Source organism: Erinaceus europaeus, chromosome 8 (assembly GCF_950295315.1).
Source record: "Erinaceus europaeus chromosome 8, mEriEur2.1, whole genome shotgun sequence".
In the NCBI taxonomy this organism is placed as follows: Eukaryota; Metazoa; Chordata; class Mammalia; order Eulipotyphla; family Erinaceidae; genus Erinaceus; species Erinaceus europaeus.
The window spans coordinates 27,167,193-27,192,125 of record NC_080169.1 but is presented as its reverse complement, the minus strand read 5'-3'; the positions used below and the strand labels follow the sequence as shown (position 1 = coordinate 27,192,125).

General features: G+C 35.7%; 1 protein-coding gene across 7 annotated transcripts in view; it reads left to right on the top strand.

The window, feature by feature from the left end:
* The window catches only part of PALS2 (protein associated with LIN7 2, MAGUK p55 family member), a 103,828-nt gene that overhangs the window by 73,167 nt on the left and 5,728 nt on the right, over window positions 1–24,933 (top strand). For all 7 annotated transcript variants that reach the window (XM_060196077.1, XM_060196076.1, XM_060196079.1 and 4 more), the window contains 6 exons: window positions 8,327–8,458; window positions 11,538–11,637; window positions 11,943–12,011; window positions 14,143–14,304; window positions 20,833–21,035; window positions 22,858–22,986. In XM_060196077.1, the coding sequence (XP_060052060.1) occupies window positions 8,327–8,458; window positions 11,538–11,637; window positions 11,943–12,011; window positions 14,143–14,304; window positions 20,833–21,035; window positions 22,858–22,986 (795 nt within the window). The remainder of the gene's footprint in view (window positions 1–8,326; window positions 8,459–11,537; window positions 11,638–11,942; window positions 12,012–14,142; window positions 14,305–20,832; window positions 21,036–22,857; window positions 22,987–24,933) is intronic.

Sequence of the window (24,933 nt, the reverse complement as noted above, 5' to 3'; positions counted from 1 at the left end):
ACAAGGGCAACAAAAGGGAAAATAAATAAATATTTATAAAGAAATGTAAAAGCCTAGGTTATTTATGTTTGAACATATGTTTTATATTATTCTTTGGAGGAGAGGATAGACTTTAAATTATGAAGAGAACATGTAAGTTGGACTTCTGAAAATAAATTGTAATGAATTTTGGTTGAAATGAAGGCTTGTCTTCAAGAGTCATGAAATAAATGGGTTTAGAAGTCATATTACTGACTCTCAGGCTACCTTTACTCCTCACTGGGTACATTTCCCTTGGACTTTGATAGATTAGAAAAGCAGAATTTAAGATTTACTCTCTTTTTTTCTTATTATTTATGCTAAGGAGGTTTCCCTTCCTCCCCCTGTGATCTTAACTTCTGAATTTATACAGCTTACCATGACCATAATGAACTTTTATACTTTTTTGTAATATTTGCAAAATAATTATTAGTATTTGTAGCTGGGGCTTTGACAAACTCTTTTGTAGAATCTATACTGGATGAATTAGTCTGGTACTCTGTAGTGCAAGCCTGTGTGGAAATTAGCTATTATATTTTCCCCCCATTAATGTTCTCTTTAAGTTTTTATTTAGTCTTTAGAACTGGGAGATGGAATTAGAGTGGGGAAGCTGAGGTAATTAACTCTGAGACAGTCTTTAGTCTGACCCACCATGAAAATGAAAAGCAATTCTAACAGGCCTTACATAGGAGGGCTTACAGATGTCTAACATGTACAATGTTTGAAGTAAAAGGGACACTCTTAGTAATTATGCTGTAGCAATAGGCATAAACTAGGACTGACCTGGGTGGACTCCGATCATCTTACTAAAAGTATCTAGGGAGGAGAGCAAGTTTGTTCTGTCTCATCTGTTCAGTTCCTCACAAATCCATTCTACATACTCATGGACCCATTTCAACTATTTTGTTGTGATTTCTACGGCTTCACTGTCCCACGCTGACTTTTTTCAAATGGAGAGAAGGGAAGAAATGATAGCTCTAAAGCTTTTCCCATTGTGACGGGAGCAAGCGCAAAGCTGGGCCATGCATATAGCAAAAACAGGTGTGTTCCCAAGTGAACTATCTTCAACTGTTCTTCTGATAGGTTTAAGAGCACATGGAAGTCAGGAGCACTCCTCACACAGTGGTATTTTTCAGTCTGGTCATTAGATCATCTTTATCAGAACAATTTGAGATGTTTAGTAAAACCAAAGTCTCTCATGGAGACTTCACAAGAGGTGAAACTGTGCTACAGGTGTCTTTTTATCTTTCCCTTCCCTTTCAAGTTCTTTCTCTCTCCAAAAATGACTAAATAATTTTTAATTTGTTTATCTTTATTTATTTATTGGATAGAGATAGCCAGAAATTGAGAAGGAAGGGGGTGATAGGAAGGGAAAAAGACAGAGTGAAACGCCTGCAGCCCTCCTTTACCATTTGCAAAGCTTTCCTCTTGCAGGTGGGGACCAGGGGCTTGAACCCGGGTCCTTGCACACTGTAACATGTGCGCTCAACCAGGTGTGCCGCCTCCCAGCCCCAATAAATGTTTTTTAAATGAGAGTCCAATACCCCCAAAACCTAGGTTATCAATTAGGTTTGAAGGAGCAAGTAAGAACTTACAGATATTTTTTTAAAGACTTATAAAAGGAAAATGCTGAATGTTTTCTCTGACTTGTGTGGAAGAAAACAAAGTCAAATGAAAACAAGAGTTTGGTCTTGAACCACAAAACATACTTTTTTCAAGGGAGACTGGTGATGGAAGTGCAAGAGTGGAGAAGATCCCAGTGGGTTTTGTGGAGAGATCTATGCTTTAGTAAGGGGTGAGGTGAGGTGTGGTAACATAGTTTTAAGAGGGAAGAAGTTCTGATTTTGAAACAGTGTCTTGTAGACCTCGATTACCACAAAAACAAAGCTATTTTTAAAAACTTCCATTCTGGGAAGATTCGGAATGAAGTGTATCCCTAGTATTAAAGAGATAAAGACAGTATATTTGCAAACCTACTTTAAAACACTTTCATCATTACCAGTCATTAGAGACAGAGCAGCAGACAGAAATGCCACCTAGCATTTTAAACCAGGTTGGTGTTGACAAGCTTAAGAACACTGGTTGATACTGAATGGAAAAATACCACTTGTTATTGGGGAAGATAGTGTGATCTTGCTTGGAATTTTGATGAGTTGTCCAACAATGGCATGAACAGTATTGACTCAGCTTCTTAAAAAAAAGTCTTTAAAGAACTTTGCTGCATTTAAAATTTTTATTTAAGATACAATGCAATATGAACATCTGTAATTTAAATTCTGAGGCCTTTGGATACTGTTGCTTTTTAAAGTGTTGCTTATATACATTTATTTTCAGTTAATGAAATTAAAGAAGTCAAAACATGAAGTTTAAAATAAGTGCTAAGTCTTTGTCTACTTAAAAAAAAAAAAGTGAGAATTAGGGAGTCGGGCGGTAGCGCAGCAGGTTAAGCACAGGTGGCGCAAAGCGCAAGGACCAGCGTAAGGATCCGGGTTTGAGCCCCCCAGCTCCCCACCTGCAGGGGAGTCACTTCATAGGTGGTGAAGCAGGTCTGCAGGTGTCTTTCTCTCCCCCTCTCTGTCTTCCCCTCCTTTTTCCATTTCTCTCTGTCCTACCCAACAACGATGACATGAAGAACAACAATAATAACTACAACAATAAAGCAACCAGGGCAACAAAAGGGAATAAATAAATAAATACTTTTTTAAAAAAGTGAGAATTAGAGAATACTGTTATACTCCATGTTTAATATTTTATTAAAAATTCGTAAGCGCAAGAAAACAAATATATCATAGAAATAAAAAGTTTGGAAAGGAAGAAATAAACTGAATAATGTGAGTTGTATAGAAAGTACAAGGAGACAAAAATAAATTACAGGAGCAAAAGTTTTGAAAGAAGAAAACAAAACTTATTATTTATAGGTAATATGAGTTTTTGAATAAAATCCCCCTCAGCCTATAAACTATTAGAAGTGACAGAATTTAGTAAGGTGTCTGCCAATAAGATTGATATTAAAAAGTGAATTGCTTTTCTATATGTCATTAGTAAGCATCTACATATACAGCTGTGACAGACTTCATTTGCAGTAAAGACTGTCATTTTTATGTCTAGGAGTAAATCTTAACAATTCTTCAAAATTTGTACCCCAAATTGTAGAGTCTTATTCAGAAACAGGTGTTACTTGATTTTTATCTTTTTACCTTGAGAATTTAATTTTTAAATAGATGAGTCTTTCCAGTGGCTCAAAATTCAAAAAAAATTAAATATATATTAATTTGAAGTCTCTGTACTTATCACTTCCATTGTCAATCTAGACCTCTTCCCTCATAAGAAGCCATTCTATATAGTTTAATTTTAGAGTTTATTTACATACAATATAAATAAAATCATACTTTTAATATAAAATATTTTATTAGTGAATTAATAATGACTGATATAAGAAGGGTACAATTCACAGCACCAGAGTTGCATGTACCATCCCCTCCATTGGAAGCTTCCCTATTCATCCCCAGGATCATTATGGGTTGCAGAAGGTGAGAGTCCTGGCTTCTGTAATTGCTTCTCCACTGGACATGGGGTTTGGTAGATTGATCCAGAGCCCCAGTCTGTTTCTGTCTTTCCCTAGTGGGGTTGGGCTCTGGAGAGAGTGGGGTCCTGGACACAGTGGTGAGGTCATCTGCCCAGAGAAGTCAGGTTGATGTCATGGTAGCATCTACAACTTGGTGGCTGAAAAGCATTAAGATATAAAGCAAAACAATTTGTTTAATATTCAGGAACGTAAAGGTAAGAATATAACAGATAAGCTTTGTAGCCTTCATGTTGGAAGGAGCTAGGAAATCTATTTTAGGTATATTCCAAGGGGCCCATGACTTTACTAATTTTTGCCTGAGCTCAACAGCTAACTTGTGCGTGGGCTATGAGTATTGTCTGGGGACATGGTGTCAGGGTTGAAGATAGGACTAGAAAGCTGGATAAGTGCAGAGAGAAGCTCCCAAATAGGAAAAAGTATATAAATACAATTAACTGTAAACCCCATCAATCTGGCCTGGGGCCCATGTCTATTCATGGTTAGCACAGGAGCCTGGGTAAACTCTGCATCCTTGTCAATTGAGCTGGTATACCTTTTTAAAAAAAACCAAAAACTAGAGGCATTGCTCATTTCTGGTTTATGATGATGCTGGGGATTGAACCTGGGATGTCAGAACCTCAAATGCAAAATCTTTTTTTTTTTTGCATAGTCATTGTGCTGTCTCTCTACTCCAATTATACATTCTTATTTTCTTACCACTTTTTCATGAAGTATTTCATAATGTTCATACTATTCTGAACCTTATTTTTGTTCAATTAACTAACCATGTGTCTTGAGAATCCTTCGTTTTGGGTAGGTAGACATCCCTTGCCCATCATAAGCAACTGCATAGTGTTAAATTTCAAAGACTCAGATTTGTTTAGTCAGTTCCCAAAAGTTAAACAAGTACAAGTCTCATGCTATTTGAAATTATTTAGTAAATAGTCTTGACCATATGTCATTTTTTATGTGCCTGAGCAGCATTGCTATTGACTATATTTCCAGAGGGGTTTTGTATTTGAGTAATTTTATTTTATTTTATTTTTATTATTTTTATTTTTTTAACCAGAGCACTGTTTAGTTCTGGCTTATGGTGGTGCGGGGGATTGAACCTGGGACTTTGGAGCCTCAGGTGTGAGAGTCTGTTTGCATAACCATTATGCTATCTACCCTCCGCCCGTATTTATGTAATTTTATAGCAATTGTCAGTTTGTCTTCTCAAGGGATTGAACCAATTCTTCTAACAGCCTATGCTTACTGACCCCTCGTCCTACCTACAGAGTGTTATCAAATATTAAGATTTCTGCTAACCTGGTAGGTAGAAAGTGTCATAATGCAATTTTCATTTATATTTTTATTCTGAGTGGACTTGAACATATCCTTTTTTAAAAGGTCATGTGTACTTCTTTGCACTGTTCCATCTACTTTAGTTGTTGGTCATGCTAGTGATAAAAATATGAAGTTGAAACATTTTAGTATTGTGTTTAGCAACTTCTTAATAAACAGTTACCACAAGTAGAAGATTAGTGAGCCACATTATTTTTTAATTTTTTTTTGTGATTTAATAGTACTTTACAAGATTATAAGGTTACAGGGGTCTAGTTTCACACCACACCCACCACAAAAGTTTAGTATCCCCAACATCCCAACTTTAGTTAATGCAACACTTTAAAATGTACTAATAGACAGATAATTACAAAATGTTTAGATCAGAGGGTGGGCTAATTGATTTTTCAGGCAAATTTTCAAACCTCAGTGTAAATCTAGGTTAATTTGGGTTTTTAAGCATGAGAGTAACATTCTAAAACTAGTTTGATAAATGGAAAAAATAAGAACTTTTCCTTTTAAAAATCTCTTACATTTTATTAAGTATGGCTTGTTACACACCAAGTGAGAGGAAGAGAGAGAATTTGATAGGATTAAAGGAATGAAATGAATATTTTAAATTTGAACTGTTTGTAAATTCTGAGTTTGTGGTTATAAAATACATTCTGCCCCACATATAAGAATGTTAAATATATTAAACACATTCCTGGTTAGATTATAGTATCCTTGGGGGCCAGGTGGTGGTGAATGTGGTAGATAGAGTTGAACATGTTACAATCTGCAAAGACATCCCAGTTCAAGTATCTGGTCCCACTTGCAGGGGTCAAGCTTCATGAGCAGTGAAGCAGTGCTGGCATCAGGTGTTTCTTATCCCTTTCTTGTTTTAATTTCTCTTTATATACCCAAAATAAATAATATATTTTAAATTGACTTTTCATATGTTCAGTTTATTGAGTGTGGTCTTAAAATGTAGGGCTCAGGGAGTCGGGCGGTAGCTCAGTGGGTTAAGTGCACGTGGCACAAAGCATAGGAACCAGAGTAAGGATCCTAGTTTGAGCTCCCAGCTCCCCACTTGCAGGGGAGTCACTTCATAAGCAGTGAAGCAGGTCTGCAGGTGTCTATCTTTCTCTCCTCTTTGTCTTCCCCTCCTCTCTCTATTTCTCTCTGTCCTATCCAACAACAACAATAAAAAAAAAAAAACAAGGACAACAAAAGGGAATAAATAAATAAATGGTAGGGCTTACCCAGGTGTTGTTTTTACATCATAGCATATTCACCCTCTTTTCCTGACTCATCAGTCACTTCTAACATTTCAGTTATCCTATATACCCTGTGGATAGTTAACTAAGGATATAGTTGCTTTACCAAATGAGTAAAGTAATAAAATTGGGCCAGTTTTTTTTTTTGTATTTTGATAAATTATAAATTTAGATCTGGCTGTATTTATGCAATGAAAAATATATTTTTAGAGTTGCATCAGTATGGGGAGGCATCCTGCACAAGCCCGTCAGGTATGATGTCCATGGCCTTCTCTGGTACTTTGTTTTCTGTCTTATTAGCCAACTACGTTTATCTTAATAATCGTTTTGAATTTTTTCATTGCCAAAACTGAGCTGCAAACCATTGTCCCAGTCAGCTGTTACATTTTAGCAGTCTTAATATTGTTTATATGCTTGCTTCCTAGATAGTTCTGTAGCAGGAAGAAAATTATTGGTCTACTGATTTTTAAGTATTAATATTTAGCCTTCGAAAGTTATGGAAATATTTTTGAATGCTTCCTGTCAAAAGCCATCTAATTGTTAATACTTAAAATTTTGCCAAAAGAGTTCTTAAATTTAGTTGCTTTTAAATTATCTTAATATGCATCCATCACATTACATTTTGTCTCACTAATATAATGTTACCTCTACTTGTGTCATTTGAATGTCTTGTTTGATGTATGTGTAGAAGTAGAGTAAAAAAGTAGAAAATGACAGTGTTATTGTGACTAATAATTATGAGCTTTCCTGCTTGGTAAAGAGTACCTGCTTACTAATGCCAGTTCTTTTGAAGACAAAATTTGAGTTTCTGTAAATATGTTTGTGAAAAAATTATTGTACCAACAGATACTAAATTAGAGTTCAGGGCAAAGTGAATAGACAGAATATTGTAGCAGAAACTGACATAATTAATAATACATTTTAAACATATGTAGAGTTAAGTTCATTCAAATTAGAAATTGACTTCAGTATTATAATTAATTTAATGGTGGTTATTTAAATTATTTTTTTTTATTATTATTTTTTTATTTTTTATTTATTTAATTTTTTTATTTTTTTATTTTTTTTTTATTTTTTTTAATTTTTTTAAATTTTTATTAAATTATTTTTTTAACATTTTATTTATTTTTAGTGAAAGAGGAATACAGAGAGAAATGTACACAGAGAGAGCTACCAGAGCACTGCTCAGCTCTGGCTTATGGTGGTGCTGGGGACTGAACCTGGGACTTTGGAGCCTCAGGCTTGAAAGTCTTTTTGTATAACCATTATGCTGTCTCCCCAGCCCTTAAATTATTTTTATAACACTAGTTTTGTCCAGTGTAGATGACCTGTGATTTTTTTAATTTCTGATGATACCAGGGAAAAAGTTAGATTTTTATTGCTTTGAAGGTTACTAAATATATTTCAAGTCAGATCTTGAAGTAAACTTTGGTTTAATTTGGTTTCAAGACTCTTTCAAAATGTCCAGTCCTAACATATCTGTAATATATGCCTTAAAATGAGTACATACATTATTTTAGGGTGTTAACTAAAAGCAGTTACTTAACTTAAAAATTATGTAGTATAGATTGGGAAGTGGTGAAAAGATTGGGGGAAGTGTAAGAATAGTGGAACAGAATGCTTATCAGAATGTGTTGATTTAAAACTAATCGATAAAATAGAAATGAAATTTAATTTGGTACAATTGTTCATTTTGTTTTTCCTAACATCAAACTATGAATGTCCTAATCATTATTTGAGGAAGCAAATATTTTACTAGAAGTACTAACTACATTGTCAGTTACAATGACATCACCGTGATTTGAAAAAGATTTCAACTATCTAGTAAAAAATCATAGTATTGGGAGTCCGGTGGTAGCACAGCCGGTTAAGCGCACGTGGCGCAAAGCACAAGGACCTGAGTATGGATCCGGTTCAAGCACCCGGCTCCACACCTGCCGGGGAGTCGCTTCACAGGCGGTGAAGCAGGTCTGCAGGTGTCTATCTTTCTCTTCCCCTCTCTGTCTTCCCCTCCTTTCTCCATTTCTCTCTGTCCTATCTAACGACGACAACATCAATAACAACAATAACTACAATAATAAACAAACAAGGGCAACAAAAGGGAAAATAATATTAAAAAAAGAAATCATAGTATTTTTAATTGTACTGTGTGTTCTAGGTATTTGTGAAATGTCATTTTGATTATAATCCATACAATGATAACCTGATACCCTGCAAAGAAGCAGGATTGAAGTTTTCAAAAGGAGAAATTCTTCAAATTGTAAACAGAGAAGATCCAAACTGGTGGCAGGTTAGTATGCCTCTCAAAATTTCTTCAACTACTTTTTTATTTTCAATCTTAGATCTGACCAGAATCTGAATATTCAGGAAGAAGGTATTAGCATTTGTTCCAATGATTTTTCCTGCATGAACAGCTCCTGCTTCATGGCTGCTAATTTTGTGGACAGAAGACCAAATTGAGAGGGAATTTGTGAGTAGCTGTAAATAAATGCAGAATTAACTAGCCTGAGGTGCTAGCCCATTGATTTAGGGATCAGACCAATTGTTCTTCCACATGGGTGATTGCAGTAAAATTCACCCTTGAGTGAAAAGAATTTATATGGGGTCAACCCTTTTCAATGTTTTCTGTTTGTTTAGCAGGAGACTTTTAGGATAAATTCAGTGTTTGGTTTTTGTTAAGCAGGAATCATTTATGGTCAAACTAAGTAGTCTTTCTCTTGTTCTCATTCTGTGTACATTCATAGCAAGTAGCAAAAAATGGGAAAAAAAAAAAAAAAAACAAGAATCCACAAGCTTTTAGATTTATTTACTCACCTTTTCTAATTTCATAAGAAATAAGGAGTTGATTTATTATTGCTGTTTGGTCTCAGAATATGTCTGTATATGTGAAAGCAGTGTGCATTATCTTTGTATTTGTACCTTTTCCATTTACCATAAGGTATATACGATGTTCTTTTTCCTTTATCCCAATACTGCTTTCAGAAATCTATTTTTGTGGGGGGGGTGTTTTTGTTTTTAATTTTTTTATATTTATTTATTTTCCCTTTTGTTGCCCTTTTTTTTTATTGTTGTAGTTATTGTTGTTGTCATTGATGTTGTCGTCATTAGATAGGACAGAGAGAAATGGAGAGAGGAGAGGAAGACACTGACAGATCTGCTTCACCACCTGTGAAGCGACTCCCCTGCACGTGGGGAGCCTGGGGCTTGAACCGGGATCCTTATGTTGGTCCTTGCACTTCACACCACATGCGCTTAACCGGCTGCTCTACCACCCGACTCCCCTATTTTTGTGGTTTTTGTGGTTGTTTACATCAGCTAATTACAACACAACAATGTTCAGACCTGAAATAACCTAGAAATCCTATAAAATGTCTGAGCAAGTGAAAATCTCGTTATAGATAATGTGTGAGAGAAAAGGGCCCAGGCATTAGTACTGAACTTTATATTAAAATATTAGTAACTCTTAATAGTTCTCATAAATTATGTAGACTAATAAGGGGAAAATAATTGCAGAATTAGAACAGTTTTATTAATGTCTTTATAAGTTTAAATTAAGACAATATTTTAAACAGGTGCATTGTGTAGTTAAAGAACTACAAGTAAATTAAACTGTATCTGTGATTCTTCTGTATTTCTCCTTTCTTTCCTTTTTTTTTTTTTTTTTTTTTACCAGAGGCACTGCTCAGCTCTAGCTAGTGGTGGATCAGCCTCAGGCATGCAGGTCTCTTTGCATAACCATTATCCTATTTTATTAGTGATATCATGTTGGTTTACAAAATTATGTAATAACAGGAGTATAATTAATTCCACACTGTTTCCACCTCCAGTGTTCTGTGTCCCCATTCCCTCCATTGGAAACTGCACTATTTCTCCCGAGGTCTCTTAAAAGCTTTCATCCAAAAAAAAAAAACCTTCTGTGGATGACTGTTTCCTTCATTGAATGTTTCATTTTTCCCCTTTTTGTAAATGCTGTCTGTTTCCTCTTTTAATGGCCTGCCATGATTATCTCAGTTTGTTTGTTTGTTTTTTCTGCATCTGTGGTCTATGCTACTGTCTAGGATTTTGATTGTAGAAAATGGTACCAGACTTATCTATGCTAGTTGTAAAGATAAAGACACTGAACTATAGGATAAAGCACTACTAGCTACTTGTCACGCACTGTTTTTAAAATACCACTTCTTTGAATTTGTTTTTAAAGTTAGTTTCTTGACGTTAGGCAAAGTATTACCTAATTTTTTTTCAAGTAAGGATTCATAGCATTATTTATAGCTTTATCTAGTATGTTGAGTCCAAGTGTTTTTAGAGACAGCATTTCTTCAAATGTTCTTTATAATCTGTTTCATGGAGAAACTTTTAAGTCCTTATTTTTGAAGCAGTTGGTATCTTATCAAGAAAGCACAGCAAGTTTAGATCCAGAGTACATGGTTATATGTAGTTAACTTGTTTTCCTCTGAAAATAGCAATTGCTATAATGATGGTCTCTGTGACCCTTTAAGGTGATCTTTGAACACCTGAGGGGCATGCTGTGACTTGGTGAGGTGTCTCGTTCTACCCATTCACTCTTTTATTACCACCCGAGGAGCCACTTATCCTGGTTTTTCTCTTCATCTCTATGAGAGAATTTGAATGGTAGCATCCCAACCCATTTTCTTGGCTCAGCTTCACCCTCACCAGGGCTCAGAGATGGTATTGAGGTTTATCAGTCACAGCCAGGTTGTCCCTACTCCAATGAAACCAGGCCCTTTACATAATAACCTTTCCTGGGTCCTCCTCTTAGTGACCCAGATAGACCACAGAGGTTGTGAGCCTCTAATGTTCTGTCCCAGAACAGTGCTGTAGTAAGTTCTTTTGAAAGACAAAGGAATGGAGGAATTTTGCCTAATTTAATTTTAGTGCCTGATAATCAGATACCAGGTAACATGAATTAAACTCTGTACTCTATTTTCCCAGTAGTACCTTTTCTTTTCCATTGATTTCACTTACAAAAAGAGTAACATAATGGAACTAAGGTTCATACAAAATGCCTTACTATAGGTTGTCAAATGAATTTGTTAACAGATTCTATTCCATTTCATTCTTTAATTTAGAATTAGAATTAAAAGTTTTAATAATTTAAAAAGCCTGTGTATAACTTTGTATTTTGGTAGTAAATTTGTGCTATCAGGTATAAGATTAATTAGGTGCTGGTTGATTGCTTAATGCTAAAACATAAAATATCTGAACTGACAGCACATGAATTTAAATGGCGAGGACAGTTCTCAAGAGTACATGTGATTTTTTTTTTTTTTTAACTAATGTTTGTTCTACTTGTTGCAGTATGGTCTCAAATTGTAGTCACTGAGTTATACAATTCATTAATTTAATTCTAGGCTAGCCATGTGAAAGAGGGAGGAAGTGCTGGTCTTATTCCAAGCCAGTTCCTGGAAGAGAAGAGAAAGGCCTTTGTTAGAAGAGACTGGGACAATTCAGGTGATGAACTCAGCATAATAAGTAGCAAGTAGTTCCTTATGGCCACCTTTCTTTCCCTCTTTCATCTGAATTACCAAATAAATTTATTTTAAGTATATCTAAAGTTAATCCTCCCATCTGCTTTTGTAGTATACTTTCAAACTTTGAGCCCTTTCTGCCACCTGCTGGTATAGTTTCAGAGTTCAGTGACTCAACACACCCCTGCCCTTACACTATGGGAAAACGACCATCTATCCCTGTATAATAGCACAGGACAGTTATATTCTGATGTGCCTTTACGTTATGTTTGTCTTTTTCTCCTTCAGGACCTTTTTGTGGAACCATGAGCAGTAAAAAAAAGAAAAAAATGATGTATCTCACAACCAGAAATGCAGGTATGCTTTAAATGTTCTTTGAGATCATCGGTGATGATCAGCTTTCTGTCATTAGTCAGTGAAACAAATTCTATAGTTTCAAATGGATGTAATTCAAATTAGATTACTGCCAAATTGCTAGGGACTGGCATGTAAACACATGGCACAATATAATGTAAACAGGTTACTTAAATCCTGATATCATATGTATTTATACCATAGATGTGCTTTTATGAATGTAGTTAAAGGAAAAGTAATTAACTAAGATTTATGCTTGTATTAATGAAAGAGCAGTGTTGTAGTTGGTATTGTTCAGGGGACTTTAAAGTTCTTGTTGTATCATTTATAAAGAAAAAATGTCTTTAAGAAGATATTAATAGTAAGAGCAACAATAGTCTATCATGTCATTGTCCATTGGTGCTTTTAAGAAAAATAGTACTGGACAAGACAAATTAGTCTGATCTAGTAAAATTCTTTCTTTAACTACTTAGACTCAAAGAAAGATAACTATGGCAACTACCGTAGTTAATCTTCTCATATGTAGAAACTGATCAGAGTGAAATACAGTTTTTTGAATCAAAAACTCTGAGACTTACTTGTAGATTCACATTTTTAAAGTAATTTCTTGGGACCTGGTTGAGTGCACATGTTACAGTGTACAAGGGCCCGGGTTCACACCCCTGGTCCCTACCTGCAGGAGAGAAAGCTTCACGAATGGTGAAGCAGGGCTGCGCGTGTCTCTCTTCCTCTCTCCCATCCTATCTACTCCTTCCCTTTCAATTTCTCTGTCTAATAAATAATAAAATAAAAAATAATTTTTTAATTCTTTAAAAATAAAGTACTCTCTTGACTTTAGAACTACTTCTGTACTGCTAATAAAATAACTCACTGCAAAGAAAATAATCAGCAGAGATACTTTCTGTTGATGTCAGTTTAATCTACTGTGGAGAAATTGCACATAGAATAGTTGCTGTTAATAACCTAAAGGAAGAAATTTTACACCACAAATTGAGAGAGTCATAATGCAGGTAATATTTCAAATCTGCTTCGCCATTATTATCCATTAAATGCCCTTAAAGCCTCCTTGCAAAATAGAAAACTCGTATTTACCCACTAAGATTACAACTTTGCAATTTGTTTCTATTGAAAACAATTTGTATATTACATTTTATTTTATGTATAAGTTCAGGAACTTAATATTTAGTTATTAATATGCTGTCTCTGCACATTTTTGTATCTATATTTTATGAATTTATACTCACAGATATCAATATAAATAGACTGTTAATTTTATTAATATAGTTACATTGTGTCCATTTATGACTACTTGTGGAGACTTATAGTCTCCACACAGTATTCATTCATATCAATGAAGGGGCATACACATTCTGTGGGACTTCATAGGCAGCCACACTAGATCTGCTGCTGTCCTGCATATATAGAAAACAGTTTTATACAGATCATGAAAACTAAATTGACTTACATTAAAGAAATCATTTTCTGTGATGAATTGGTAATGAACAGGTTTTTTTTATGAAAATATTGACAAGACTATAGGATAAGAGGGGTACATTTCCACACAGTGCTCACCCCCAGAGCTCCATATCCAATCCCCACCCTTGATAGCTTCTCAATTCTTTATCCCTCCGGGAGTATGGACCCAGGGTCATTATGGGGTACAGAAGGGGAAAGGTCTGACTTCTGTAATTGCTTGCCCGCTGAACATGGGTATTGGCAGGCCGATCCACACTCCCAGCCTGACTCTCTCTTTACCTAGTAGGGCAGGGCTCTGGAGAGTCGGAGGGCTACAAGACACATGGGTGGGGTCTTGTGCCCAAGGAAGTTGGGTTGGCATCATGATATCATCTGGAACCTGGTCGCTGAAAATTAACTGGTTTTAATAACTGCAAAATCTGATATTTCTCTAATTAGATAAGACAAATTTTTCCAGATAAAAGGACAAGAACATGTTTATTTTAAATCAGGACATAAAAGCATATTTTGTATTTCACCAAATTTATAAAAGCAAATCTGTACAAATTGAGTATAGCTTGGATGATTTTAACTCTTCAGACAAACTATCACTGAGCAGAATAACAAGGTTTTCATCTGTATGAAAAGTATTGTTTTTCCTATTTACTTTTATATTTAGAATTTGATCGTCATGAAATCCAGATATATGAAGAAGTCGCCAAAATGCCTCCCTTCCAGAGAAAGACATTAGTACTAATAGGAGCTCAAGGTGTGGGCCGAAGAAGCTTGAAAAACAGATTCATAGTTTTGAATCCTACTAGATTTGGAACCACAGTTCCATGTAAGTTTTCTGTATTTGGCAGGAAAGAGTACGTTGGACAGTTCACTTCTTTCTCAGTGAAAATGATAAAGTTGAAATTAAAACTCTCAGTGACTCCATAGCCATCTCAAAATGACACTTGCCATCTTGCTGCCTGGTGGCAGTTGTCACTACACACACTTCATCCAGCTATGTTAGTAAAATGCAGATATTAAGAATTAGTGGCATGGGGTGGGAAGATAGCATGGCAGTACACAGAATTTCTCACAAGAGATTACAGGTGAAGTCATCACCAACCATAAGAGGTGAGTGCTCCAGTAAAAATAGAGATGCTCTAATAAAAAAGGGGAAAAAAAGAGTTTGTGGCAAAAATTACAGTTAACTTCAAATTTTCTTGCACAGTAATGTCCGTCTGAAGAGCTGTATTTTCATCTGTTTTAAAGTGAAGAAACAGAGGGGCTGGGTGGTGGCACACCTGGTTGAGCACACATGTTATAGTGCACAAGGACCCAGGTTCAAGCCCCCGGTCCCTACCTGCAAGAGAAAGCTTTGCAAGTGGAGAAGCTGTGCTGCAGGTGTCTCTCTGTCTCTATCCCTCTCTGTCACCCTCTCCCTCTTGATTTCTGGACGTCTCTATATAATAAATAAAAGCTAATACAATTTTTTTTTAAAGAACCCATTAGAAAATGTATTTTTTTAAAAAAGAAGCCACTAGGTCCTTTCATCAGATACTTCAAATGTGACAATCCCCTTGTGAATTTATTTGGCTTTGAGTTATGAATAATCATAAGCCTGATTTTTGATAGCACATCAGAAGCAATTGATTTTTCATAGCAGGCTACATTAAGATCACAAAAATTGACGTATAAAATAATTATTGCCAATGAGAAGTATAACCAATTAGTGAGGCAAACACTTATTTTGTAATCTCTGAATTCCTTCCTGTTTGCATATTTATATGGAAAGTTACGTAATATCAGAGCATGTTTGGGAAGGGTAGGTGAGGTGGCTTAGTTATAAAGTGCTTTCATGAGACCCTTAGTCAATCTCCAACACATTAAACAATGTAAGTTTGAAGAGAATGCAGTGAGATCAGGAGTGAGAAGATATGACTGACTTAATAAGGACTAATGCACGTTTTTATTTTGGAAATATATGAGCTTTTATTTGTAGGAACTAACATCCACTCTTACTAGACCCTACAGAAATTCTGAAAAAGACGACTCCTTTCCTAGTGACACTTTTGATTATACATAGGAGGTAGGTAGACAGATGATCCCAGTGACCATGATCAACTCTTCCTCAGATCCTTGGTATCAGAGTATCTGTTTGGGACTTGGGAGAAATTGCAAAACTCTAAGAGAAGCCCTATTTTAATATTTTCCCTATAAATATTAAGAAGGTAAACAGCTTCTAACTGTATAATCTGTAGCTATGAATTGCTGTCATATTGTTCATATCTTTGTGTGCGTTTTCTTACTTAATACAGTGGTCTTTATTTTTTTCTTCAGCTCTCTCAAACTTACCACTTACTGATTCCTCAGCCTGGAATCCAGATTTTCACACGCTTGAATCTTTTTTTTGTTTTTGTTTTTGCCTCCAGAGTTACTGTTGGGGCTTGGTGCCTGCACCATGAATCCACTGCTCCTGGAGGCCATTTTTTCCCCCTTTTGTTGCCCTTGTTGTTGTAGCCTTGTTGTGGTTTTTATTATTGTTGTTGATGTCGTTCGTTGTTGGATGGGACAGAGAGAAATGGAGAGAGGAGGGGAAAACAGGGGGAGAGAAAGACACCTGCAGACCTGCTTCACCACCTGTGAAGCTACTCCTCTGCACGTGGGGAGCCGGAGGACTCAAACCAGGATCCTTACTCTGGTCCTTGAGCTTTGCGCCACATGTGCTTAACCCACTGCACTACCGCTTAACCCACTGCACTACCGCCCAACCCACTGCACTACTGCCCAACCCACCACCCCTTTTTTTTTTCAGATGTCATCTACTCATAGGCCTTGACTAGCCATTCAATCTAAAGTAGCATCCTCAATACTTAATAGTTCTGTTTTAATATTTAAACTCATATCTGTTATTTAATAGAGAACTTCATCTTCTGCACATATATAGACCCTGTTTCTACAGCAAGCCCTGGCACAGAGTATATGCCCAATAAATACGTAATGAATGAATAAGTGAACATTGTATCACTAACTTTTACTCACAAGTCATTAAAAATCTTTGTAAACACCAGTCCTACAACTCAGCGACAACAGAACAATCTACTTCAAGAATAGGCAAAAATGTTTAATTTCTGGAAAAAAATGTGCATGTGACTAATCAGTATCTGAGGCAATACATTTAGGAAAAGAGAAAAAGCAGGGGTGCAGAAGTGGAGATATACAAAAAACAGCAGCAGTTATGCAAAACAGATGAAGCAGCTCAGCTTCTGGCTGTATACCAAATAAATTAAAAGGCTCAGATATTTGTACATGCATGTTCATAGCAGTATTATTTACAGTAGCCAAAAGATGGAGACAGCTTTAAAAAATCTGTCAGCTGATGAATGAGTAAACTGAATGTGTTATATCCATGCAATGAAATATTATTGAGCTCTGTAGAAAAATGAAGTTCTGGGGGAGTCGAGCGGTGGCACAGCGGGTTAAGCGCACAAGGCACAGAGGGCAAGGACCACCATAAGGATCCCGGTTTGAGCCCCCAGATCCCCACCTGCTGGGGAGTTGCTTCACAGGCAGTGAAGCAGGTCTGCAGGTGTCTATCTTTCTCTCCCCCTCTCTGTCTTCCCCTCCTCTCTCCACTTCTCTCTGTCCTATCCAACAATGACGAAATCAATAACAACAAAAATAATGACTACAACAATTTAAACAAAACAAAAACCTTGCCTTCTTAAAAAAAAAAAAGAAATTCTAGTGCATGTTAGAATATAAATCAACGGGAGTTGGGCGGTACCTCAATTGCAGGGGAGTCGCTTCACAAGCAATGAAGCAGGTCTGCAGGTGTCTATTTTTCTCTCTCCCTCTCTACCTCCCCCTCTCCATTTCTCTCTGTCCTATCCAACAGTGACATCAATCACTACAACAATAAAACAAGGACAACAAAAGGAAATAAATTTTTTTAAAAAAAAGGATATAAATTGACCTCCAGCATTTTGCCAGGTGAAAGAAGCCAGCTACAAAAGGTGTATGCCTCCATTACATAAAGTACATAAAATAGTCAGTTCATAGAGATAAAAGGTGGAACAGTGGTCACCTGAACCTGTAGGTGATGAAACTAGACTATTACTGGGCACATAATTTCAGTATAGAATAATGAAAAACTTCTAAAGATAGATAGTAATTATAGTTGCACAGCAATTGAATGCAATGAATTCTGTACTTAAAAGTAGTTAAATAGAAAAAAGTTAAAATGATAAATGTTATGTGGTAACATGATTATGAAAATATGTAAAAGTTGTATCTTAATAGTGAAATAGTATTTCAGAATGCAAGAACACTATGCTTAATTTTACCATTACTATTATTGCCCATGTATGTGGTTTGGATGGTTTTTCTTGTTACAAGTAAATCAATGACAGTATCAGATAAGTCTCAGATATAAAATTGTTAGAACAGGGAATGTAAGTTTAATTTCTTGATTTCCTGCTTTCAAATTAATTTCCAGGGGAGAGAAAAGTGCTATTTTTACCTTTCTACAGGCTTTTATTTTCAGTAAAGGTTCAAGTCTGAACTATCCATCTAATTCTTTTAGTTGTTGTTGTTGTTTTTTTTAACCAGAGTACTGATCAGCTCTGGTTTATGGTTGTGCTGGGAATTGAACCTGAACCTTAATGCCTCACAGGCATGAGAGTCTCTTTTCATAACTGTTATGTTATCTCCCCAGCCCTTGACTTTTACTTCTTTATAAGTCTCAAGGTCAATAGAAAAGTGAAAAACTTTGTGTGGCTAGCTTGCCCCCACCCCTTTTGCCAGAGCACTACTTGGCTTTCTGGCTTATTGTAATATTGAGAATTGAACCTGGGATACTAGAGTCTCAGGCATGAGAGTCTTGCCTAATTTTTTATATACAGTATTATGCTTTACATTGCTAGGTGGTGTAAATTCGGATATCTTAGAAAGGTGAAAGCTGCCATTCTACTAAGTTGATTTCATTTTCTTCATATATGATAAAATGACCCCAAAGTAAAATAGAAAAATGGTGTTAGTCCAGGAGATTCTTCTTTCATATTAGTTATTTTGTTGATTGCTTTCTCATTATTCAAAAAGTTGCTAAATTTAGAATTCATCTTATCAGTCTCTAAAATTAAATTCTTAAAGATCACATTTCTTGTTGCTTAGCATATAAGCCTAGGAATTATTTATAGACAAGCCACCCTGTTCTGGGAACAAAATGGGGTTTAAATATGTGGCAGTACAGTTTTTGAATTTTTATAGTGTTCACCAGAAAATGGAACTATAGTTAAAATTCACTTGTAAAAACACTTTGCCAAGAATTAAGATTTCCTCAGCATGTTAAAGGTGTCAGTAGGAACAATATGTGTGCCTAGATTTTGATTTCAAGCAGCACATTCCCATATATGGTTTGACTATAAGGTTCTACCAAAAAAGAAAGTCTTCTTCTAAAATTATGCTCACAGATACATACTGAGCCAAATGTTAGTGTATATCTATTTGAAGGGTTTAAAACTGTCCTAGAAGTCTTATCATACCACCTTTAGTGAATAATCTTAGAAGCCTTAGAAAGCACACAGTATTGATTACAAAAAAAAAAAAAAAAAAAACCCTACCATCATCTAATCTTAAAGAATCTTGAAGTTACTTCATAGATGTTCTCCACAGCCGCCTGGGATGGCCACCCTCAAGGTTAAACTTGAAATAGATCTTTACATAATGGTCACATTTATGAATTAGAACTTTGTTGTTGAACTTGAAGTTCATTTTTTACTTGTAAAAGTTCTCCTGATTTGTTATGCTTTTTAAAAATAGTCAGAATGTTAGTTTTTTAAAAAGTATATATTTTTATGAGAGCAAAAACGAGATTGAGTTCAGAGCACTGCACCAGTAGATGTGGTGCCAGGAAACCCAGTAGCTTATGCACTTATCAACTACCTCCCCAGCAACTCAAAATGCCAACCTCTGATTTATATTGCATCCTAGTTATAATTGCATATACTTGCTGGTTTGGTCAGCTATTCTGCACGTGGAAGTGCTTGATTAATAAACATAGAATACTCCTATATATATATATGACTCAGTCAAATTCAGATTACAGTTAAACTTGAAAATAACACTCTCTCTTCACACACACTCAATCAGAGAGAGATTGCTTCTATTCTTTCAAACTAGTTGACTGAGTGTACCTCACTCTGCACCTTTGTAACGGTCCAAAAATTGATACTGGTCTGTTCTCCCATTGATCTAAGTAATGATAGTTGTATATTCAGGGTCCTAAAGTATCAGATCCATAAGAATCCTCTGAATTTCCACTTGGATTCTGTTTATTTTTTATTCTCTCTCTCAAAAAAAAAAAAATCATGTCAGAGCAAAGGAAGTCTATAGACCATAAGAATAACACATTAGGGAGTTGGGCTGTAGCGCAGTGGGTTAAGCGCAGGTGGTGCAAAGCACAAGGACCGACATAAGGATCCCAGTTCGAACTCCGGCTCCCCACCTGCAGGGGAGTCGCTTCACAGGCGGTGAAGCAGGTCTGCAGGTGTCTTATCTTTCTCTCCTCCTCTCTGTCTTCCCCTCCTCTCTCCATTTCTCTCTGTCCTATCCAACAACGACAACAACAATAATAACTACAACAATAAAACAACAAGGGCAACAAAAGGGAATAAATAAAATAAATATTAAAAAAAAAAGAATAACGCATTAACATTTGGGAAAATCAACATGCTGGAATCAAAAAGGAAGGTTGGGTGTTGAGGTTAGATAAAGAGTAGATGATTTGCGGGCAAAGGGTAAAACTACACTGCAGAAAATTAATAATACCATGTGTAGAAATAGAAAAACTTTGCTCATCTGTTAGGAAATGTGAAGAAAGGAGATGTAATTGTTATTTCTTAAAGGGGAGAGTGCTGGTTAGCTGCAACCCTTATTAGGACTCACCAAAATTAAGAACTTAAATTTAGACTCTATTCCAGGTAATATACTTTGAGTTTCTGACTATTTTTATAAAGTACATTTTAAAGATACAAATTGTATATTGGGAATTACCTCTTGGAACATTCCAGTAAGAGTCAACAAACTGTTATTCATGGAGCAGACAGTAAATATTTTAGGTTTTGCAGGCCATCTGGAAAGTTCCAGTCTCAACTTTTCCAGCACTGTAATACAAACAAGTCATAGACAACACATGAACAAATTATACAGTTGTGGTCCAGAAAAAGGGGTGGGGCGTGGGGGACAAGCCAGATTTAGATTTAGCTTGCTTGACCTCTACACTTGAAGAAGGGGAAAAAAAAAAAAAAGCAATCCATCTTAGTCTATTTTTTTATACCTTGCATTCTTTGTACAAATTGCCAACATTATTTTTATTTAGTTACTTCACGGAAACCAAGAGAAGATGAAAAAGATGGCCAAGCATATAAATTTGTGTCACGATCTGAAATGGAAGCAGACATTAAAGCTGGGAAATACTTGGAACATGGAGAATATGAAGGCAATCTGTATGGAACCAAGATTGATTCTATTCTCGAAGTTGTTCAAACTGGGCGAACTTGTATATTAGATGTCAACCCACAAGTAAGCTATGTGGATTCCAAAGTTGTTTAAATGCTGTTTTTTATTTGTTTATTATCAGATATGTATTGAAAGGGAGAGGGGAGATAAAAAAAACAGACAGCTGCAGCACTGCTTCACCACATGTGAAGCTTTCCCCCCGCAGGTCAGGACCAGGAGTTTGAACTTGTGTCCGTGTGCACTGTAATGTATTTGCTTAACCAAGTGTACTACCTCCTATCTCCTGATTCCAATGAATTTTTTAATTTAAACTTTCTTTTTTTAAATTTTTTATATTTATTTTCCCTTTTGTGGCCCTTGTTTTATTGTTGTAGTTATTATTATTGTTGTTGATGATGTCATCGTTGTTAGATAGAACAGAGAGAAATGGAGAAAGGAGGGGAAGATAGACAGGGAGAAAGATGGACACCTGCAGACCTGCTTCACCGCTTGTTAAGCCACTCCCCTACAGGTGGGGAGCCAGGGGCTCGAACCGGGATCCTCACACCGGTTCTTGCACTTTGCACCACGTGTGCTTAACCCGCTGCTCTACCGCCTGACTCCCTAATTTAAACTTTCTATGGAGTTTTTTATTTTGTTTTGATTGTATTAAGGGGGCTCTTTCCCTCTATTACTTGCTGGTGGTAGAATATTTTACTAGGTATCTACAGCTAATAGATAAATCTCTGATCAACTAACCAACAAAGATTCAGATAGCAATAGAATCTCAGTGGAAATTTGGTGTTTCTTTATTTACACAAATAACTTATATATGCATGTGTTAGGAAATGCTAGACTTTATTTTTGATAAAGCCAAAAGATAATTTTGAAGTTCTGCACACAGAACATTCTTTTCTCTCTTTTATTTTTGTTTTGTATGTCTGTCGTATACTGTTTCCCACCCCTCTATACTCAACCCAGCTTTACTTTACTGTTCAGAGATAAGTGTTAATAATAAATAGTAATAATATCATTGATAAATAATGTCAGTACTATCAACATTGTCTAATGTATTAATGTTTACTGTTTTAGCACACTTTATAAATATAAAATATAATGAGTTTCCTTCTTATATATATTTTATTCATTATATATTTGCTAGAGACAGAGAAATTTAGTGGGAGGTGAGAGAGGGCTCTGCTTAGCTTCCCCCCTGCAGTACCTCCTGGCAGAGAGAGTACTGAGAGCTTGGACCTAGGTCCTTGAGCATTGTATCAGTAACATATTCACTCAACGGGTTAGGCCACCAAAGAGCCTCTGATGAGTGTCCGTTGTTTTATTTGTGCATGGATCTATTTGCTAATTCTCTTTTTTCTCAGAACTATTTTTTCATCACTTGATTGAGGGGACTGTGGATTTACAGGACTGTTGTTAAAGGTGTGCACTTTCATTCCCCCCCCCACAATAGGCAAACACTATTTCTTGAAGAACTTTTTGTGTCACTCACTATAAAGCTTTTTTACTCTTTGTGGTTGCTATGTGGGATTTTTATAGTTTGATAAAATATGATATGAGAGTTCATATAACCATACGTTAGTTAATGGGACACTGAGGTGACTCCTTTTTCAACCTTAACAGTATCCTATAATTAATATCATGTTTATATAATTATTTTTAGATTACTGTGTTTAATACTTTGTTCAAGATCATTAAAAATAGTAAGTGGTCAGAACAGAATTAGTGTATCACTACTTTAGGAAAGTACTATATGGAATCAAAAACAGGGAAAGGGAAGTATTAAATTTTATCCTTAGAAAGAGGGTAGACTTTGATTATATAGGATTTAGTATAAGCTAAGCAGTTACAGTTCAAATTACAACTTGGTTTATAATTATTCCCTGCACAGGCCCTGAAAGTTCTGAGGACGTCTGAGTTCATGCCCTATGTTGTGTTTATTGCCGCTCCAGAGCTGGAGACACTGCGTGCCATGCATAAGGCTGTGGTGGATGCTGGCATCACTACCAAGCTTTTGACAGTAAGTGGTTATTTTTCAGGATAAGAATATTCTTCCTAAATTTTTTCCTGCCTACTATCTATAAAATAAACGTACTACAACAAAGTACTGTAGAATAAAAATTCACTAGAATTTGCAACAGCATTGCTGTTACTTAAATGTCACTATTCAGTAGTCCCATGACTCAGCAAGCAGAACACAGGACTAGCAGGAGTAATGCAGTCTCTTTCTCCCTCCTTCTCTCTTTACCTCATTACTGAAATGAATTTTATTTGATTTACTGTGTTTTTTCTCACATTGTAATACAGATGTAATGCACTCTTTCCCTCTCACTCATAAAAAGGTTTCTTAGTTTATTATTTTTTTCTTGTCCTCTCTTCATACTATAGGAAATTTAAAATTTGCACAAAAGAGGAAAATGAACTCTCATCATTTATCTTCCATTTCACTGTATTTGTTTCTTCAGATCTCTTTTCTTACCTCAAATTATTTTGAAGCAAATCTTTGCTATCAAGCTAACCATCAGTGCTCTAGTATTTGTCTAAAAGATATGTTTTAGTATAACCGTAATACCAGAACAACAAATTAGTATCAGCATCTTCTTAATATAATCAGTATATAGTCTATATGAATTTCCCCAAGATTTATCATTTTTGTAACTGATTTGGATAAGTCAGCAGGTTTGATTAAATCAGTATCCAAACAAGATCAACACTTTATATTTACATGATGTTGTCTTTTTTTTCCTCCAACATAATTGAAGTATAATTAAGCTATAGTAAATATTATATATGTTATACTAATATAATTGTAGATTAGCTATAATACTTAAAATTTTTTAACTTGATACATTTAGGTATGTGTATATATACCTGCTAAGTCATTGCTATCAAGATAATGGATATGTCCACCAACTCCAAGAAATTCCTTCTGCCTTTTCAGAGACCTTCCCTACTGCTGCTTCTACCTCTCCCACATTGAGCTAATATGCCCTATAATTCTTTTTTCAGGTTGCTCATTTCTACTTGACTTTTCTGAATATCTGAAATATAGTTACAATAACTGCTTTCATGTCATCGTCTACTAATTTTAATACTTGTGTCACTTATGGATTGGCTTGGATTGAATGATTTTTCTGCTCATTGTGTTATATTTTCCTGCTTCTTTGCAATTCTTGTAATTGATGGGTGCTGGATATTCAGCGTGCTTTGTTCTGGGATACAGCTATTTGTTCTGCAGAGAGCTGGAGGGAGCCTTTTATGTGTGCAAGTCACTTCTCCCAGCATTTTTTTTTCCAGATAGAGGGAAAGACACCACAGTACCTGCTACACCCAGTGAGCTATCTCAGGTCTTTAAATTTTGTTAGGTCTAACAAAACAGTTCTCTTAATAAGGGCAGTTATTGTCCATTTATTAAAACAAGACACATTTGAGTTCTTTCAAATGCCCTGTTCTTCATGAGATTTTTCTGTTCTGTCTTCCCAGTAGGAATAGGTCCTTTTCCTAAAACTCTGTGATTGGTGTTTGACTGAATTGCTGGAAGCAGTTAAGTCCTGTCAGTTTTCCCTTCTGGCATTCTGGGCTTCTTGATGTTTTGCTTTTTAATTCATCCGTCTTGGTTTCCCTGTTCTTAGAGATGTGTTAACACAGAATCTGAAAGATATCCTGGGCTCCAGTGCACTGTGCTGCTATTCAAGCCAGAATGTTTATCATGCCTGCCTCATGTGTTTTCTGCCTTTGAGATCACTGACTTTAGTTATATGTTATTATCTTAAAAAACTTGTTCTATATGTTGAGTCTGTGTTTTAGTTGACAGATAGGTTAATCTAATCCCTACTTTTTTATCTTGACCAAACATAGATGTCCATTTAATCTCTTTTAATTTACTTTAATCCTCATTGCTCCCCTTCCCTCTTTTAACCTTGTGGTTTAGTTAATTTATTTAAATGGGTAACTAGTCCTACAGAAG